Source organism: Dermochelys coriacea, chromosome 13 (genome assembly GCF_009764565.3).
Source record: "Dermochelys coriacea isolate rDerCor1 chromosome 13, rDerCor1.pri.v4, whole genome shotgun sequence".
NCBI classification, from domain to species: domain Eukaryota; kingdom Metazoa; phylum Chordata; order Testudines; family Dermochelyidae; genus Dermochelys; species Dermochelys coriacea.
In genome coordinates, this window is record NC_050080.1 from 31,529,834 (window position 1) to 31,550,714 (window position 20,881).

Here is a 20,881-nt window from a genome sequence, read left to right on the forward strand (position 1 = left end):
TTATGTAACATTGGTAGCAACGATGATCTACATGGTTATATTTTAATCACATAAACATCACAAAGGGATCAGGTGATGTAAGCGTCCCTGGTCTTGAGAGATGAGATCTGGAAATGGAGGTAGGCCCATTGATGTTTCCACTGAGTGGTCCAGAATGGTGGTAAACCAGTGCTGACGAGGCCAGACCAGGCTATCAGGATCAGGTTCGTTCCTTCCTCTGACCTTCAGCAGGACCTTGCGTATGGGGGGGGGGGGGGGGGGGGAAAGGGCTCACAGAAGAGATGGCATTTCCACGAGAAAGAAAAACAAGCCAGAGTGATACCAGGATGCGACTCAGGAAGGAGAAAAATTGTAGACACTTTTGGTTGTGTCTTGATGCAAAACAGATCCAATTTGGGGAGTTACAAGTCTGGGTGAATGGACCATTCGTGATTGGAGAAGAATCTGCTGAGACAATCCACTAGCTCATTCTGTGCCCCCAGGAGACAGGAGGCTTCAAGATGGATTGAGTGGGATATGCAGAATTCACAAAGGTGGACAACTTCCTTGCATAGGTGACAGGAGCGCACTCCACCCTGTCTGTTTATACAGAACATTGCTGTCGTGTTGTCTGTAAGCATCAATATGCATTTGCCTTTTAGATGGAATTGGAATGTCTGGCAGGCAAGGCACACTGCTCTGAGTTCTCTCACGTTGATGTGTAGTGAGAGCTCTGCCTGGGACCAGAGGCCCTGGGTTCTGAAGACCCCCAAAGGAGCCCCCCCAGGCAAGCACATAAGCATCGGTGACTAGAGACATGGACAGCTGAGGTTTTGAGAATGGGACACCTGCACACACTGTCCCTGGATCCAGCCACCGAAGAAGGGTGGTGACCACCGAATGGGGAAGTGTGACGACCATGTCCAAGCACTCCTGGCTCTTCAGTACACTGATGCTACCCAGGATTGAAAGGGTCCGAGTTGCAATCTCACGTTTCACCATGTAAGTGCATGATGCCATGTGCCCCAAAGTTTCAGGCAGCTTCTTGCTGAGGTGACAGGCTGATTTCTGATGCTTTCCATGATTGAGCCCAGGGCCCGGAACTGGGCTTCTGGAAGAATGGCCCCTATGATTTCTATCCTTTGGACAGGGGAAAGTGTCAACTTCTGCATGTTTATCAATATGCCTAGCTTCTGCAAGGTTGACAGTATTAACCTTACCTCTACCTCCACCTGGGCCCTGGTCTGACATCTAATCAGACCCCTAGGCAATTTATTCCAGTGCTTAACTACCCTGACAGTTAGGAAGTTTTTCCTAATGTCCAACCTAAACCTCCCTTGCTGCAATTTAAGCCCACTGCTTCTTGTCCTATCCTTAGTTGTTAAGAACTATTTTTGCCCCCCTCCTTCTAACAGTCTTATGTACTTGAAAGCTGTAATGTCCCCTCTCAGTCTTCTCTTCTCCACACTAAACAAACCCAATTTTTTCAATCTTCCCTTATAGGTCATGTTTTCTTGATCTTTAATCATTTTTGTTGCTCTTCTCTGGACTTTCTTCAATTTGTCCACATCTTTCCTGAATCATGGCGCCCAGAGCTGGACACAATACTCCAGTTGAGGCCTAATCAGTGCAGAATAGAGCAGACCCATTACTTCTCACGTCTTCCTTACAATACTCCTGTGAATACATCCCAGAATGATGTTTGCTTTTTTTGCAACAGAGTTACACTATGAACCCCAGATCCCTTTCCGCAGTACTCCTTCCTAGGCAGTCGTGTGTGTGTGTGTGTGTGTGTGTGTGTGTGTGTGTGTGTGTGTGTGTGTGTGTGTGTGTGTGTGTGTGTGTGTGTGTGTGTGTGTGTGTGTGTGTGTGTGTGTAAAATTGATTGTTGCTTCCTAAATGGGGTACTTTGCATTCATCATTATTAAATCTCATCCTATTGACTTCAGACCATTTCTCCAGATCATTTTGAATTTTAATCCTATTCTCCAAATCCCCTGCAACTCTCCTCAGCTTGGTATCATCCACAAACTTTATAAATGTACTCTCTACGCCATTATCTAAATCACTGAAGATATTGAACATAACTGGACTCAGAACTGATCCCTGCACTTGATATGCCCTTCCAGCTTGACTGTGCATCACTGATAACTACTATCTGGGAACGGTTTTTCAACAGGTTAGGCATCCACCTTATAGTAGCACCATCTAGGTTGTATTTCCCTAGATCGTTTATGAGAAGGTCATGCAAGGCAGTATCAAAAAAGCTATTAGGTTGGTTAGACATGATTTGTTCTTGACAAATCCATGCTGACTGTTACTTATGACCTTATTATCTTCTAGGTAGATCTAATGGTTAAGCCAGGGTTTTCTCTTGCCATACTTCCTATCTTTCCTACGCAGTGGAAGAGTTTGCTCTTGTGCCCTTAATAAGGTGTCTCTGAAAAACTGCTAACTCTCTTGCACCGTTTTTCCCCTTACACTTGCTTCCCATAGAATCTTACCTACCAACTCCCTGGAGTTTGCTAAAATCTGCCTTTTTGAAATCTATCATCTTTATTGTGCCGTTTTCCCTCCTACCACTCCCTAAAATCATGAATGCTGTCATTTCATGATCACTTTTACCTAAGTTGCCTTCCACTTTCAAAATTCTCAACCAGTTGTCAAAATGAAACACCCTTTTGATCAAAATGAAATCTAGAACAGCCTCTCCCTAGTAGCTTTCTCCACTTTCTGAAATAAAAAACTGTCTCCAGTACATTCCAAGCATTTGTTGGATAATCTGCCCCTTGCTTCCCCCCCCCCCAACTGATGTCTGGGTAGCTGAAGTCCACCATTTCCACTATGCCCCATTTCCATCTCTCAAACTCAGTCCCAGTGCATAAAAGGCAACACCTTCTCCCTTGTTCTCTGCCTGTCCTTCCTGAGCAAGCTGCACACTTCTATACCAATTTTCTAGTCGTGTATTATCCTACAAAGTTTCTGTGATGCCAACTATGTCAGTTTATTAACTAGTATTTCAAATTCTTCCTGCTTATTCCCCATACTTCTCAGATTAGTATTCAGACCTCTACAATACCTATTTGATTCCCCCCCCCCCCCCCCCAGCACACACGTTCTGTTTCCTCTACCCTATCCCGGCTATAATGACCCATGCTCTCCCCAGATTCCTAGCCTTCTCCCAGGTTTCCATGTTTTTGACTTACCACATGCGCTGTTCCCGTCTTGTGCCGATACTAGCCATTACATAGTGCTGTGTGGCCAACCGCTCCCTCCATTCCGTCTCTACCACACAGTCTTAAGCATGAAAAAAACGCAGATGTAGAGGGGAGGAGGGAGAGTAGTGGAGCACTCATAAGGACAGCCATCTCAAAGAACTTCAGTTACTGCACAGGGTGAGTAACCTTCTCTTCAAGGAGAGTCCTTGTGAATGGTCCACTTTAGGTGACTACAGAGCACTGCCCTTCCATTGAAGGGAGGAGCTTCAGAGTTAGTGTTTTGTCATCTGCCACAACTGCAAGTCCAAGTAGAGTGTCTGATGCAGAGTGTTGCTCTATGGCAGCGTTGTGTGAACGTAGGGGCTGACACCCAGGTTGCTGCTTTGCAGATGTCCATAACAGGCACATTGTTGAGGAAGGCTATTGATGTAGTATGCGCTATGATGGAGTGAGTGCACGTCCCTGGTGGGGGTTGTATCCGGTGATGGCTATAGCAAAAGTTAATGCAGCCAGAGATCCATTTTGATAGCCTTTGTTTGAATATGGTGTCTCCCTTAGACAGTTCCATGATGGAAAGTAGTAATTTGGAGACTTTCAGAAAGATTTTTGTCCTTTTCAATGTAAAAAGCTAGCACCCTATGGACATCTAGGATATAAAGTGTTGCTTCTTGTTTGTTCCCATGGATAGGTTGATACAAATGGACAATGAAACTATTAAGGTAGAAACATGGGAAATGGTCATAGGATAACTATTTTTTTAAAATTACTGTGTATGTGCCATGAGGGCCCCCAGTTATCCCACTTGTCAGGCAGATGTGATAGCAATGAGGAAGGCTACCTTCATCAAGAAGAAGTGAGCATATCGCTAATGGATCAAAAGGGAGCCCCGTAAGACATCACAGCACCAAACTGAGATCCCATCATGGCATGCAGGCATGTATTTCCGGGTAGAGGGTACAAAGACTTGAGAAAACGTTCAGTGGTAGGGTGAACAAAGATCGAGAACTTGTCCACTTTGTGGTGGAAATGCCATAAATAATGCAAGGTGTATTCTGATGGAGCTCAATCTCTCCAACCTGAACTCTGCCCCTGTGGAGATGGTAATCGGCATTGGGAATAACAGAATCTTACAACTCTCAAAGAAAATCTGCCGTTTTCTTTGTGCCCATCCCTTCCAACTACCAGATATGTTCTCCTATTCATACACTCCATGGATCCTTGCTGTGTTCAATGCAATAACATCTACCCAGAAAGTACAAACAAACAAAGGGTCACTAGACAGCACCCAGACAATACGGGTTTCTCTTCACATACAGCGCTGCAGCTGCACTGCTGTAGCACTTTTGTGAAGACACTACTATGCTGGCAGGAGAGCTTCCTCCCGTTGACATAGTTAATTCACCTGCACGAGGTAAAAGTGCTCCTGTTGACATAGCACTGTCTACACCAGAGGATTGGGTCAATATAACTACTTAGCTCAGAGGCTGCAGATTTTTCGCACCCCTGAATGACGTACTTATACCTATGTAAGTCTGTAGTGTAGACCTGATTTAAGACTAAGTGAGATTGTCCTGAAGGATTCTTTAGAATAAGAATCAGAATCTTTTAAACATTTAACATTTTATAGTTTCCCTGTCACTGTTCTTCACCACCACAGTTGACCTCCAAACATGCTGCCCCCTGAAGGATCCCTCCTTTAGGCCACTGAACAAAAATGGGCAGTGTTAAGGTTGTGGTGTGGAAAACAAGACTGACTGTACTTTTTTTTAATCTGTGTGTTTTGTGTGGTTGAGTATTTGTTAGTGAATTTATATTACAAGAGGGCTCTGGGCACTAGTGTGGAGAGGGGGTCCCATTGTGATGGGCACTTTGCAAACATGAAATAGGACAGTCCCATCACCAAAAAGATATTTACTACTGAGAATATTATTTCTTTAAAAAGTTATAAATTGTAGGGACACAGTCAAATATTTAATATTCACTTTAAAATGCCATGCAAATACAAAAATTAGCTCCGACATTTTTTTTTTGCTTCCTTACAAGATATAAAGGAGATCTGAATTTTCTTCTTTTTTTACAGAAAAGAAATTCAGGATTTGTTAATTTTTTTTTATTCTGGAAGACTATGGACAGCTGGAGAACTAATGGGATTATGATAGACAACATGCAAGTAAAATTTCACTCAGAAGGGATACAATTTTTTATACACATCATTGTTTTTTAAAATCTTTTAAACCTATCTACCTCAAATACCTGAGAAACAACTGGGAGAAATGATTCAACATACCCATTCTACCAACTACGAGCTGAGAAAGTTCACAATCCTGATACCTCCAAATTAGGCCAAGGAGGACCAGACTTAACTATCTGGACTTCCCTGATTTAAAAAAAAAAAAAAAAAAAAAGCAGAATTCATCATTTATTTTTTACATATCATCATACTGGGTCAGATCAATGGTCCATCTCATCCAGTATCCTGTCTGACAGTGGCCAGAGCCAGATACTTTTGGCAGTTGGAGGTTTAGGGCCACCCAGAGGATGGGATCGTGTCCGACCATCTTGGCTGATGGACCTATCCTTCAGGAATTTCTCTTTTTTTTAATCCAGTTATGCTTTTGACCTTCACAACATCCTATGGCAATGAGTTCCATAGGTTGACTGTATATGGTGTACACTCTTTAGTTTGTTTTAAACCTGCTGCCTATTAATTTCATTGGGTGACTACTAGTTTTGTTGTGTGAAAAAAGATAACTAGCACTACCCTATTCACTTTCTCCTCTCATGATTTTTTAGAAGTTTATTATATCCCTCTCCCACTCATCTCTTTTCTAAGATGACCAGCCCCAGTCTTTTTAATCTCTCCTCATATGGAAGCTGTTCCATACCCCTCATCGTTTTGTTGCCCTTCTCCGGACCTTTTCCAATCCTAATATATCTTTTTTTGAGACAGGGCGACCAGATCTGTATGCAGTATTCAAGGTACCATGGATTTCTATAGTGGCATAATGATATTTTCTGTCTTAATCATCTATCCTTTTCCTAATAGTTCCTAACATTGTTAGCATTTTTGACTGCTGCTGCACAATGAATTGATATTTTCAGAGAACTCTCCACAATGACTCCAAAGACTCTCTTTTGAGTGGTAACAGCTAATTTAGACCACAGGAGGGTGAGGTAATATATTTTATTGGACCAAGTTCTGATGGTAAGAGGGACAAGCTTTCAAGCCATGCAGAGCTCTTCTTCAGGTCTAGGGGCTCATCTTCACATACAGTGCTACAGTGGCGCAGCAGCACCAGTGCAAGCGCACTGCTGTAGTGTTTTAGGGAAGATGCTACTAAGTCGATGGGAGAGCTTCTCCTCTCAGTTTTAATTCACCTCTATGAGATGCGGTAGCTATGTCGATGGGAGAAACAGAGTTAGGAGTTTAAGCTTTAAGGCTTGTCTTTTTAATGTGTTGTGCAGGTTTCCTTTGAGGATGAGGACTGATGGGTCAGAAAGAGTGATCGCTTAAGTGTTCACCCATAGGTGATAGGGTGTTTGTCTTAACATTTTCACACAGCTACACAGTGAAAGAGGAAGTTTCACATTGAGGGATATACAGACTAAATGTTGGGGAACTTTAACCTTTATCCATTAAATGTGACGAACCATAATTTATCATTCACACGTATTCCTGACACATGTGCTAATTAACCTCAAACACCAATGTATTTGGTAAGTGTTCTCTCACAGCTTATCTTAACTGCCTATTAGATCTTGAAGTAACTGACAATTTGTGATCCCACAAATGATTTTTTTTTTTTTTGGAAAGGAATGGAGTTTCACGAGCAAATTATTAGGATTTTCACGCAGAATTCAGCAGAGGAAACTGCTTTGTGACAAAGAGCTCCTATTTAAGGATATTTGAAACAACTAAAACAGTGAAAAATACTGCTTAATGTTCTCTTCAAGATTAAAAAAGTATCTGAGAGGGGACAAAGGTAGGCCAAAGAATCATGTACCAACATTTATAACAATTTCTTATACTGCACTGAATTTCCCCAACATAATCCCATGTTAGACCAGTTAAGAAGCCATACCATTTTCAGATCTTTCCCTTTCTTGATGTTTCTCATGTGATCTGTCTATATGGTTCTCTTTGCTTTGCTCTCTAAGGGAAGGTCGGTGAGCCTTCAATGAATTTACTGAGGAAGGAGCTGAAGTTCTTCTCTTTTCTATTTTCTCATCTCTATGTGGTGTAGTCCTTAGGGCTACGTGAAGAGGAGCATCTATAAAGAGAATAAAAATGAGTTGCATGCTTTAATAGTTTTGTTTCAAAACTCTACCTAGAACCATGAAAAGGAGGTACTTGCCAGCAATAATTCTGGTTGTCTGAATGTATTGCCTCCCTAGAGCTATACTATGTAGGATTTATATGCCTAGCCGCGTGGCCACGGATCTGCTTATAAGCAGCAGTTAACAGCTTTTGGAGGGTGTGCATAAAAAAAAATAAAATAAAAAAATCAATCACAGCTTTCCATATACAGAGGGTATAAATACTTTGCCCACCAATCATTCATCAGAAACTCTACCCTCCAGAAGTATCCAGGCTCTGAAGCAGAAAGGAGAAGGGAAATGAATACGGCTCTGTGGAGGAAACCGATTCAGATAAACTCTATCAATACGAATTCTTGTAAGACTTCTTCCACAAAGTGCCACTGTAGCAACATAACAATGACCAGGTTGAGGGGTTCTTTTAGTTTAATAGTATCTGAAGCACTGCTCTCCAAAAGCCACCCTCTGCCCTCAATAAAGCATCAAAGAAAATACTGATTCACAAAGATGTGAACCAAAGCTGCATATAGTAGCCCTACAGATTTCAAAGGATACATCTCAAAAAGGGCATAGTGGAACTGGAAAAGGTTCAACAAAGATTATGAAAGGTTCGGAATGGCTTCCAGTACTAAAGAGAGACTAAAAAGACTACGGTTGTTCAGGTCAGAAAAAAGATGACTGATGGGGGATATGATAGAGGTCTATAAGGTCATTAACTCTGTGGAAAGTGAATTTAGAAGAAAAGCTTACTCACCTTGGGCAGTAACTGGAGTTCTTTGAGATGAGTGGCTCCACTTCAGGTTGCTTAAACCCTTTGGCTCATGCATGCACCCTATACTTCCTTGTGCCCTGCTCTGAGGCAAAAACCGGTTACATGGGCAAACTGCCCTCAGTTCCCTCTCTGCTGCAAAGGTCACAGAGGAAACCGTGAAGCAGAGGAAGCAGGCAGGCAATGGAGCACTCATAGGGACACACATTTTGAAGAACGCTAGTTACTGCACACGGTGAGTAACCTCTCGTTCTTAGAGTACTGCGTCTATGGGTGCTCCGCTTCAGGTGACTACTGAGCAGCACCCTCAGCTGGAGCAGGGGGGGCTTTGGAGTCAAGTCCAAGACTGAAGACAATACAACATTTCCAACACAGTATCTGATCTAGCAGTCTGGACCACAGAGTAATGCTTGGAAAAGGTATGTATGGAAGTCCAAGTGGCAGCCTTACAAACATCCAGAATAGGAAGAATTCTTGAGTAATGCCACTGTTATAGAAAGAACTGTTGTGGAATGGACCAGCATGATAGAATGAAGTTGCGTCTGTTGATTCATAACACAATACAATACAATCAGAAATCGACCAGGAGAGCCTCTGGGTGGAAATCACCAAACTGTTAGACATATCCGCAATAGTCATGAACGGGCAGGGTTATTTCCTAGAAGACTTAGGCTATGTCTACACTACACACCTTACAACGGCACAGCTGAAAAAAAACAGGAAACAACTGAGATGGGTGAACTGCAATACCAAAAAGAATCCTGAAATTCAAGGGCTGAAAGCCAACCCCTCTCCTCGGTTCTAATGACAGAATTACAGCTGGGAGAGATACCATCCTGAATTTTTGTGATTTCACAAAGCTGTTTAGGAGTCTTAGATCTAAAATCAGCCTCCACACTCTGTTCTTCCCTCCCTCCATGCTGAACTGGAACTGGCTCTATAGCCCCTATTCACAGAAGTGAAGTGACTTCTTGCTTTAAGAGTTATTCTTGAGAGGGGTCCCTGAGGAGGAACAGAAAAGGGTGGGGGGGGAGCAGTGGTATAAGGGAGGGAGGTAAAATCGATAGCGTACTCCAATCTTATAACCTCCAGCACTCAATTGTCTGATACGATCCTCTCCCACATGGACAGAAAGTGGAAGAGACTGTCTCCAAGAGATGCATGGTGGGTAGAATGGTGTGGACACAGTGATTTTGTGATGTTGTATCGGTCCCTTGATCAGCCCATCAAAACTGATGCTTTGATGATGATGAAGGCTCAGCAGCAGATGCACAGGGAGTAGGCAGTCTTTTCCTCTAGAACCCTGACTTCTTCCTAAGAATGTGATTCATAAGGTCTCTGGAATTCTGGGAATGAAGCAGGGTGGGATCTTTGAGCTGTTTGGGAACTACTAAATTTGTTTGTTTGTAAGCATATAAATCCCAAAAGATCTCAACATGGCTCTGGGATTCTTAAGGGTATGCAGTGATTCATCAATGGATTCAGCGAAGAGCTTGAGGCCACTGAAAGGAAAGGTCCTCAACCATGTTTTGGACCTCCTTTGGGAATTCAGACAGCCAGGACGCCCTCCGCATGCCTGCTGCCATAGAGATAGGTCTAGCTGCAGTGGGGACTGCATCCAAGGAGGCTTGTAGCAAAGTTCTAGCATCATTGATAACAGCTTGAAACAGCTCACACTGATCAACCAGCAGATACTGAATCCAGGTGTTGAAATTGGCATAATTTGAGTGATTGTACTTCAACATGACAGCTTGATAATTTACAATCCCAAATTGAGGAGTCAACCAGGGAATTTGGTGCTAGATGGATCTGCAAAAATTCAGAGTCATTTGCTGGGAAGCAATATTTCTTATTGGCCTGTTTACATGTTGGCAATATCATTGCAGAGCTCTGCCACATGGGTTTGGGAGGATCCAACAGGGCCTCACTAATAGGCAGGGAGGCTCAAGTAGAGGGAGTCCATTGAAGGATATCCAGGAGCTTACGCTGAAACTCCCTGAGCTCTTCAGAGGGAGCTGCAGGGAATCTGCAATATGCTTAATTAACTTGTGGAAGTGTCTGAAGTCATCAGCCATAGCTGGTTAAGTAAACATTACCACCTCATCTGGGAAAGAAGAAGAAGAAATATTTGTTTGCGGAGTAGCCTCTTTATCTGCCCTGGCTCCTCAAATGATTCTTGCACTTGAGGTAGAGGACAGGGGAGACACTCCTCTACTCCAACTATTCCCCACAAGAAAGATTAGGGGCATGGAAAAACTGCTGTCAATATGCAGCTCAAGGATCCCGTATGGTCACTAGGGATTGGGGGTGTCCAAAGGGCTTGAAACAGATAGTGTGAACACAGGCACATCTTTGATGCCACTCCCCCTCCCCTCCTCACCCCACCCCTCTTTTCAAAAGCATCAGAAGGGAAAACCTTTGTCCAAAGAGTAGGGGAATCTTGGACTGAGACATTCAAATTAGAGGAGAATTCCTCCTCCTCAACAAAGGCAGCTTCAGCACACTCTGAAAGTGGTTGAGGGTCAAGCAGTACTGGGGAAAAGGCCCTAACTTGGAGACTGTGCCTGTTGTGTTACCAATAACGTTTCAGTACCCACTAATAAGGCTGATTCTGGTTCCTCCAAAACAAGTCCTTAAGGAATCTGAACTCCTGCAGTACAGGGTGGATTTGAAGAATGGGGCCCCGTTCTGTGGTTAGTACCAAGGGTAAATGTTATTCCAGCAAGTCCCTTCTGGGGCAAGTAGTTGGTACTGATGATGCCTTGGGAGGGGTCAAGACCCTATGTGAAATATGGTGTCTTCCCTGTACTGAAGCAGTCTTTGTGATGTTACCTAAGGAGTTGCGGGTACCCTTCCATTAGAGGTGAGAATGCTTCATTTATGCAATGTCCTGTTTCTGCAGTAGAGAAGGTCTTGGTATCGAGTCATGCTTGTTTCCCTTCTTCTCAGATGAGTCATGGACACAGGATTAGTACTGAGAGCATCTGGAGCCTCAGCCATACCCAAAGTGGGATAAGATGATGCCACAGCAGTCTTGCTTTGCAAGGACAGAGGTCTTTTTGAGGTAGATTTCTTCTGCAGAGAACGGCTCCTCTTTCTATGCATCTTCTCTGTGAATTTACCTCAGGTAGACTCAGGTGAATGTGCCAAGAATGACATATGTTCACAGAGAGACCTATGTTGGGGGTGAGAGTGGGGGAAGAGATCTCCTGTCTGGGAACTGAGGGTGGCTGGAGGGAATGCTCTGTCATTAAACATCTCAGTTTTAAAACCCAAATTTTTCCTTGCCCTGCCTTTAAAAGCACAGCAAATGGATATACAGGATAAGATTATCCCAAACTACAGATAAACGGGAATACCCATCACTGACCAGGAAAGTCTCCCAAAAACCTCCCGAAAGCCCAGAGAGCCTGGCATATCCCAAGGTAACAGTAGCTAGAAGGGCAAGGTTCCCATCTCCCTTATAGCAGAAAGGGATTGAGCAAGGCTTCTCCTAAACACCTAAATAAAATACAGCAAATAAAATAAATAGAATGAAGAAAGGTAACTAGACTAAATTGTCAACTTAAAATAGTAAGGCACACTAATGCTTGTCTCAGGCCAAGGCAGTTGAGAGGGAACTGCAGGCAGTTCACCCACACAGCCTTATATAGCCTTGAAGCAGGGTACGAGGAAGCCATATGCACAGATCGAACAGACACTACCACCAAAAATCCCAGATTAAAGGCATAAGAGGTGTGAGTACACCTGAAGTGGGGAGCCCACAGGGACACCACTTGAGAAGTTTTATTTACTCTTTCCCACAAAGCAAAACCAGGGGTTATGTGATGAAATTAATAGGCAGCAGATTTAAGACAAATTTTTTCCACACTAAACACAATTAACCTGTGGATTTCATTGCCAGGGGATGTGACAGCCAGAGGTACTATATTCAAAAGAGAACTAGATATCCTCCATGAACTTTAGCCAAGACGGTCAAGGATGCAACCCCACGCTTGGGGTGACCCTAAACTTCTCATTGCCAGAAGCCAGGAAAGGAAAATTGCCCTGCTCTGTTCACTCTCCCAGAAATTCTGCTATTGGCCACTGTTGCAGACAGGATACCAGGCTAGACCAGCTGCTGGTCTGACCCAGTATAGCACTTGTTACTATGTTCTTATTGCAGATATATGCCACTGAAGCTGCTGTGTGCCTAGGTGAGTTAGCTTTGAGACAGTCAGGTATTATAAATGCACTCTAATTCATAACATGACCTGATCATAGTCTTATCCACTAGCCATTCTTTAGCTGTCTAGCTGTTTTTGTTCTATTTATAAATGCCACAAATAGTCTGCTTAAATTTCTGGCTTTGTCATGTTTAACAGATAACCAGCTCTTCTCCTGATATTATTTTGGGGCTTTAGGAAAGAGACCAGGAGAAATACTGACAGACTAAGTACCACCTGATGATTTTGGACTGTGGTGTCAAGTAGGCTGGATAGCAGGGCCTGCAACAGCAAGACCCTCCTGGACAAGGTGGCAGCCAAGAAGAATAAACTTCCACAGAGATCTAAAATCCCTATGGCACAAAGGGACCATCTATAAGCTTGGTTAATACCAAACTAAACCCTAAAGGATCATTAGGCCACTGAGAAGGAGGTAGAAGTTTAAAGCCTTTAAAAATTGTTACACTAGAAGATGAACAAACTCCATGACTCTTCACATGGACACACTAAACAGAAATAGTAGCTAAATAAACAGTAAACATACATACTGTAGCCAGAGATATCTGTGAAGACTACATTAGAAACATGACAAAGGAAGCCCAAGACAGCACGAACCATAAAAAAAAAAAAAAAAATATCTGAGTCAAGGGACTGACAGCCTTGATGTGCCACCCTGGTGTTCTACTGTGACAAGACTTGACTCAAGGAAGACTGATTGGACAATCTTTGTCAGGGCTAGAAGGTCTGAGAATCAGGTCTCTCATGAACAGGCTGGTGCCACTGGAATCACCACTTCTCTGTCTTACTGAATCTTTGTAAGTACTCTGGAAAGAAGGGAAATTAAGAAAACGCATGAAGGAGTTCTTTCTCTCTGTATCCTATTTTTGAGCCGAACCTTGGACACTTTCTGATTTGTAGCAAAGGAAGTCAAATATCAGAAGAAGGATTGCTGAATCTCATCTTAAGTTGTATGCAATGTTGTTGTAGCCCTGTTGGTCACAGGATATTGGAGAGACATTGATATTAGAAATGTACTCTAAATACATTTCCCAGATCCGAAGTAGAGCTCTGTATAAGTCTCTATCAACAGAAGTTGGTTCAATAAAAATTACCTCACCTACCTACATTAATAATGCATCATTTCCACAGATGGATCATCAGTTACAGAGAGGTAACTGAATTCCCATTTGTTCAGGTAATACATTGCAAACACTCTATCCGAACAGCTGCATTATCTACCCTCTGGTGTGTGAAAGGAGGAATCTGAGAACCAGCCTGATGAGCCTCAGTTCTAGCTAGTTTACAAGGAGTCTCTTTTCCTGAGGTCTCCAAAGATCATAGACAGTAAAAATTTCCCAGATACGTTGTCCCAACCCCCAAATGGTAGGCATCCATGCCTATCATTATTTTAGGACAGGGGGTGTGAAAAGCAGATCTCCTTTCAAGATGCTCTCTAGCAGCGTTAACCATAGTAGAAAGTTTTCGACTAGCTTTCGACAGATGGGAGAGATCAACAAATCCAAAATACGGGTGACTAATCCTTGTAAAGGCTGTATCCATAACCTTGCAAAAGTGCGTCTTGTGGGAAGCTGGTAAATATGCATCCACTATCAGGCCCAATGCTATGTGAACAAGTATAACATACTTCCTTCAAATTCTTTTTTGGCCTTCCTAATTATATTTTTATACTTCACTTGCCAGAGTTTATGCTTCTTTCTATTTTCCTCAATAGGATTTAACTTCCGCTTTTTCAAGGATGACTTTTTGCCTCTCACTGCTTCTTTTACTTTGTTGTTTAGCATGGTGGTATTTTTCTGGTCCTCTTATTCAGTCTTCTTTTAACAATTTTTTGTATGTAAAAATTAGTTAGTATTATATAATTAGTACCTTCATCTGAGGATCTGATGCAACATTTCTCTTCCAGATTCTTTTGTTATTCTGGTATCCTAAGCTTCTTAGCATCAGTCTGCAGGGACCTTTTTAAACCCAAGCAGTGCATTATTTAAAAACCAAGGGCTTGTTCCACCACCTACAGTAAAATCCATAGGAGAGGGCTAAGGTGAAAGAATATACTCCAGTTCTACCTCCACACCCCTTGGACTTTTGGGCTTCAGTACCTCCCTTCCAGCCCGCTGGCTTCATGCTGCCAAAGCAATATCTGCCATGGTTATTATTTGAACTCATCCTTAACAGAGGATTCTCCACCAGAGAATGTCCCCCACAGAAACAGTAATCAATATTACGCCTACATTTTCTTTCATCTCCACAAGGTTGAGAGAGTGGAGAATCAGAAAAACTTCCCTCCATTTCAACCTGATCAGTGCCAGATCACCAATGCAGCTGCACCAACACAGATACTATGCAAGGATGACATGAATCTATATAGAGTAAACTCACAGGCCACAAACACCCCACAAAAACTGCCTCTGTATTGCTCCCTAGCATGCAGAGATTGAGTTCCCCTAAATGGTCTTTTTGTGGCCTGCTTCTCCCAATATAGAGAAATTAAAGAAGTTTTGCTTTTAAAAAAAAACCTAAAAACAACAAAACGGGCTTTGTTGCCTGAAAAGCATGTGAGCAGAACTGAAGATTCAAAACCTCTGAATGAAAAATGGTCTGTTTTGCCAGCTGAATTCAATATAACACTACCAGAAGCCCTCATAAGGCTATGAGTTCCTGCACTCCAATATAGAAACTTCTAAATATAATCGCTAAAAATACAATTGGTCCAAATGAGTTTTTCCAAAACTGCATAGTACTCAACATGAAAAGTCTTTAGTAGCAGACGAATTAAGACAGGAAATGAAAGAGGAGTATGAAAGTTTGTAATGTGAAGCATAGAATATGGCAATACGAGAAGCTGAAACACAAGATGAGTAAACCTCAGAACGTATCCTACTTTAAAACACCACTTCATTTTTATATTACTTCTGATATCAAGACAGCTTTCACGGGAAGGATTTAAAATAGCTTGTGTTAAAATAAATTGGTCCTTTACTCAGAGGTATACATTCTAAGTCAGATCAAACTATGTGGTAGCACTGAAGTTTTCATTCCTCAGGCATTTGCATACACAAGACATGGCTTTTACCCTCCCTCTAGAACACCGCAAGAAGACATCAAATTCTCAGAGTCTCAGATGACCAAGGAGGAACCAAGGAATATTACAAAAAGTAGACTAGAATTTCTACAGATCAAATTATTAAAAGAACTAGAAATGCAGCTCAGAACCATATCCTATAAAGTAGGAACAATCACAGACACGGACAAGACAGGAAGGAGAAGAAGCCCATCTCGATCACTCTCTTAAGCATTAGCAGTTCTCCACAGTATTTTTTCCACCAATACTTATTTAGCTTGTTTTAAATGTTATGTATTGTAAAACTATAAAGGGTAGTTATCTTTAAAAACATTCCCTTCTAACGCATTTAAGAAAAATTCTGCCTATACTCTTAGTCCAATTTTTTTAATTTTGCTTTTTTTTTTGCGTAAACTGTAAACCTACTTGGAATGTAGGATTTTAAAAACTACTTTCAGATATGTAAGTGGTATATGAACAGGAAAGGCAGCCTCTCAAATGAGGAACCATTGTCTTTGCAAGGATATACGTTAAGATAAACTAGAGATCATGATAGGAGGTATGTTTAAAGCTATATGCATCTTGCTTTAATTCTGGCTTAAAATAACTAGCTGCTACTTTTTAATTTGACACAAAAATTTTGCAAGTTGTATTTAATTGTATAAAATAATTAACTTTACAAAATGTTAATGCAACATTAAAGTTTGAGATTTTAAACTAAGAAAACCCCAGAAATTGAGAATTTAGGTAAACACTGTAGTCTTGTATTTATCCCTATGCACTATAATGTGGCACAAGAAGATACATTTCAAAAAAATTATTTTACAAATATGGGCTAAGAGTAGAAGAAAATCCATAAAAACTTCTATTTAAATGGAACTACAGTACAACAACAACAAAAACTAGCCCACTAAAGTAAAGAAAGAATATCTGTTCCAAACAACAAGGTTGTAAGATACAAGAATACAGAATAGAAACCTAAAATATTACTCTGGCGTTACATAAGACATTAGTTAGATTTTACCTGAAATATCATGCATAATTCTAGTGAGCACAGCAACCAAAAATGTAAAGCAGAAGACAACCAATAAGATTTTATTTTGAAGGGTACACGTGGATGTCACCTAATGAGAATCCTGCATTTTTCCCCTCTTCCAATCAAGTAAATTATACAAAATTATTTCACAAGAAGTCAACTCCTACACCTGTAGTCATGCAGAACAGGATTCTTGTCAGAGTTCCACCAGCAGCTTAAAAGCAAGCAACTGTAATTACCACAGAAATCACAAGTGAGATTGGACTTTTAGTTACTTTTATCCCTTCTTCTGAATGAGGAGAGTGAAAGAGAGAAAGAAATGAGTTAGACATTTAGACTGGTTGATGAAAGAACTTCTCTTGTCCTTTCCTCTTCTGAGAGTATTGTTTGGGGAAGAAGGACATTGCCAAGCAAAAATAAAATGAAAGGATTCCAATATTTCAGGTGTATTTTTTCTTTTTTAATTAAACACACAAAGGTTTAATAGTGGAATAAATTGCTGAAGGGGAGGAAAAGAAGCTGCTAGGATAAATCAGTTCATGAAGTAACTTCGCCAGTTTCTAGAGGAGGGCATCATCTTCTCTAATGATATTGTTACATTATACCATTTGTATTTATGTTTCTAAATAAGCTCTCTCAATTCAGGTAGATATTTAAAAGAAGAAAAAGAACCCCACAAAGGACCCTTCTTTGCCTAATATCTATCATGTAACAAATGTTTTCCACTAATTTTCCTTTTCATTCTAGATCCTAGAATGCTCCTTAGAAATGAAGAGATAGCCAACATACTTACACAATGAACCAGATGTAGTCCGCCTTCTGTTTAAACTTCTTTGTTTGGCTTTTTCAGAAGCCAAAAAACCTCTTGTTTGAATATTTCTTTGTACTGGACTCTGCAGTGGTTCTGGTGCTTTCTCCACTCCATGAAAATATTTCATATGATAATGTAGCAACTTCGCTTTGCGGAATGATTTTGAACAGTCCAAGAGCTTGCATCTAAACTTGTGATCTTGGTCAACAGTCGCAGCTTTTGAAGCAATAAAATCATCTGTTCTCTTAAAAGTTTTTGTTACTGTAAGGACAAAACAAATAAGATTCCCCCATGCTTTTGCTATATTTATCAAATGATTCTCTAAACTTAAAAAATTTAAGAAACTAACATGTATTTAAACATAAAATACTGTATTAGCTATGAAACAAAAAATATTGTTGCTATTACCTGCTTTTGAGATCAACAGCCTAGATAGGGACTAACCTGAGACCGTTTTCCTTATTGTCGTTTGATGAACTACTACTAAAATCTCCATAAAAATGTTCATTAACCAACTGCTATTGTAATAGGGAACACAATATATGATAAAGACTTTGCTTAACTGAGCTTACTGGGGCCAATGGTGGATATCACTGAAGCCTGCAGTACTACAGTAGTACCAGTGATGCTGTCCTCTACGGAAGCGGCATGAATAATACATGTTCCACTTAAAAAACAAAGTCATAGCACAGTCTATCAAGTTTTTTTAAAAACATTAATATCTTATATTACAGCACTGGTCAAGAAAAACATTTTTTGCTTGCTAACCTAACTGACTGGGCATCAGAATTTCCTGGTATCAGATCAAACTATAAATATCTGTTAAAGTCAAGAGCTGTGAAATGCTGCTACGAGAGAAAGTCAGAGCTATCCTTCAAGTAAATAGGTTTATCAACAAAATTTTTAAAATTGCACACAGTAAATATGAAAGCATGACATTAAGAAAAGGAAAACTTAGGATGAATTTCAAGAAACATTTCCTACTCAGAGTTTTATTAGACTACATATTAGTTTCTCAATAGCGCTGCTGGAAAAAACTTTGTTCAAGTCTTCAAACTGGCCTGGAATAAGGATTAGAGAATATAGTCTACAGAACATTGCTACATTGGCCAGAAGATGAACTAAACAGATTTATTCCCATCTCTTCTAAGGTTCCAAACATTTTCACTTATGTTTTTGATGGGAATTGCTATACTCTTGAAAGAAACACATTTTGCTTAACAAAAAAACAGTCTGAATTTTCTGTGGTGCTGACAACTATACCTAAAAAAAGTGTCCAAGTGGGAAAAGTGCCAGGAAATTGGAGAAACTCCAACATAACACAATTTAAAAAAAAGAAAAGAATGATCCCGGCAATAACCATCACAAATCTAATTTACATCATTAGTAAGATAAATCACTAAATATCTAGAAGCTAATGGAATATGACGACACAACATGAGTTTATAAAGAATAATTTTTTTCCAGGGACAACGTTGTGGGGTTTTGTTTTGTTTTTTAAAGAGAAGTGCAAAGTTAGTGAATAAAGGAACTGCAGTTCATGTTGTGTATTTAGATTTTAATAAATCATTTGGATAAAACAAATACTCTCCACAAAAAATTCCACAAAAGATTATTATTAAATCATGGTATCTCGAGTTGGGGGAGGGAAACGTACCTAGTAGAAGGACTCAGAGCTAGCAAGTTCAATGAACTGGAAATGGAAGTAAGCAGTCTCAATGAAAAAAATCACATTAAGTTGGGAGGAGTTGAAAACACCAACAAGGACACAGAATTAATACAAAGGGACCATGAGATATCATAAACATGGTCAGAAAAGAGTGGGGGAAAATAATCTGATAGCCAGTCACTGGGAGGGAGGGAGGAAGCTGGGAAGCAGTACTGCCAAGATGAGCTAAGCATAAAAGAGTGAATAACAATTTGCATAAATATTTGTAATACGAGATAAAAATAGCCAATGCAATTTAGGGCTAAATACACAGAGGCAACATGGAGCAGGAAAGTAAATTGTTCTGGAGCAACTGCATCTGAAATGCATTCAGTTTTGGGTACTACATAGTCTGAAAGAAACTGACAAACCTGGAAGAGTTCAGTTAAGCAACAGAAGAACTCTATAATGCAAGACAGACTAATTCCTGGGGAAAGTAGGAGAACTCAGACATACACAGCAGGTTGCCTAAGAGAAAAGTGGAGAGATTTAATCTACAGTTATTTATTGGGAGCGAACAACAAGAACAAAGAAATTTTTTTTTTTTAGAGTTGTACATGGGGAAATAAAGAGAAAGAGGAAGAAAAAATTAAGAAAGGCAAAATTTAGGCCTTTTATCAGTAAGAACTTCCTGACAGTGAGTGATTTCAAATTATTTTAATAATTCCAACAAACCTCAACAGGGCCATGCAAGTGGGTTGGCAAAATTTGCCGACATCAAAACCTAAAATATTGTATTCATAAAGCATGAAACATAACGGAAGTGGAAGGAAACTTGATTCAATTTACAAGTAACATGAAAATGGGAAAATATTGTTCAATTGCAGCAAGGAGGACCAATCGGGTCTCAGGCTTCAATAAAAGAAATATTCTAAAGATGGCATGGGAAACTATTGTACAATTGTCATGATTAGACTCCGCCAGGAGTCCTGCATCCAAGCTTGGTGCATCTTTCTTCCACAGGTTGCAACGGTACAGAGAATAGCTTTTAAGTGATCTGATAAACTGAAGTTTGGAGAAGAGAAGAGAAGGCAACAGAGGAATTGAGAATGGGCTGGAAACAGGAGAGAGAAAGGAAGGGAGAACTTACTGCAGTGGGCACAAAGGAATCTATTCAAACTCTAGGGCAACAATAGGAAATACACAGACATGCCTGAATTTTGAACTACGAAGTTTAGATCACCACCACATACAGGTATTTTCCCCCCCTTCATACAATAATGCCCACATGGAATTCTCCACTCATGGGAATTAATATAAAGTTGGTGTGCAACTGTTCTATCCAGGGAGACCTTGGGGGAAAAAAACTGTATCCCAAGGAAGCACAATCTCTCCCAGGATTGATGGTAGGAAAGGAAAAAGTGTGCAGAGGTGGAAGGGGGAAGCTCCTTCCTCTCCCACAACAGCCCAGGAAAAATTGGACCTTGATTACTGTTATTCTTGGTCACATGCACTAGATATTAACAGAATTACCCAATTTGAGGACAGTAAGGTACTTTTTACTGAGGACATACTAGCAATGAACTTTCAGAGGTTCTATCTTTTTCTGGAGCACTGTGGAGCGGGGGGGTCACAGGGGGAAATGAACTCAATATTGCAAACAAGCAATTTCTCGTGAATATTGAGGTCTATCAGTGTAAGCCCTCTATGTATCCCACCATTTATTTTGGGGTCCTTAACCTAGAATGCTGAAAGAGAAAATTACTTACCATAATTCTGGCGTTCTGCCACAGATCACCAATCCATAAATCATACACAT

The 20,881-nt window shown here is 40.7% G+C and overlaps 1 protein-coding gene across 13 annotated transcripts in view; it reads right to left on the bottom strand.

Annotated features, from left to right (window-relative positions):
* Nucleotides 1–20,881, bottom strand: part of PHF20 (PHD finger protein 20) — a 174,647-nt gene that overhangs the window by 72,826 nt on the left and 80,940 nt on the right. For 7 of the 13 annotated variants that reach the window (XM_038369467.2, XM_038369465.2, XM_043496248.1 and 4 more), the window contains 2 exons: nucleotides 17,397–17,675; nucleotides 7,280–7,468 (listed from right to left, as the gene is read on the bottom strand). The exons of 2 other annotated variants lie outside the window; for them this stretch is intronic. In XM_038369467.2, the coding sequence (XP_038225395.1) occupies nucleotides 7,280–7,468; nucleotides 17,397–17,675 (468 nt within the window). The remainder of the gene's footprint in view (nucleotides 1–7,279; nucleotides 7,469–17,396; nucleotides 17,676–20,881) is intronic. 4 more of the 13 variants (XM_043496244.1, XM_043496242.1, XM_043496243.1 and 1 more) reach the window with 2 other exon arrangements.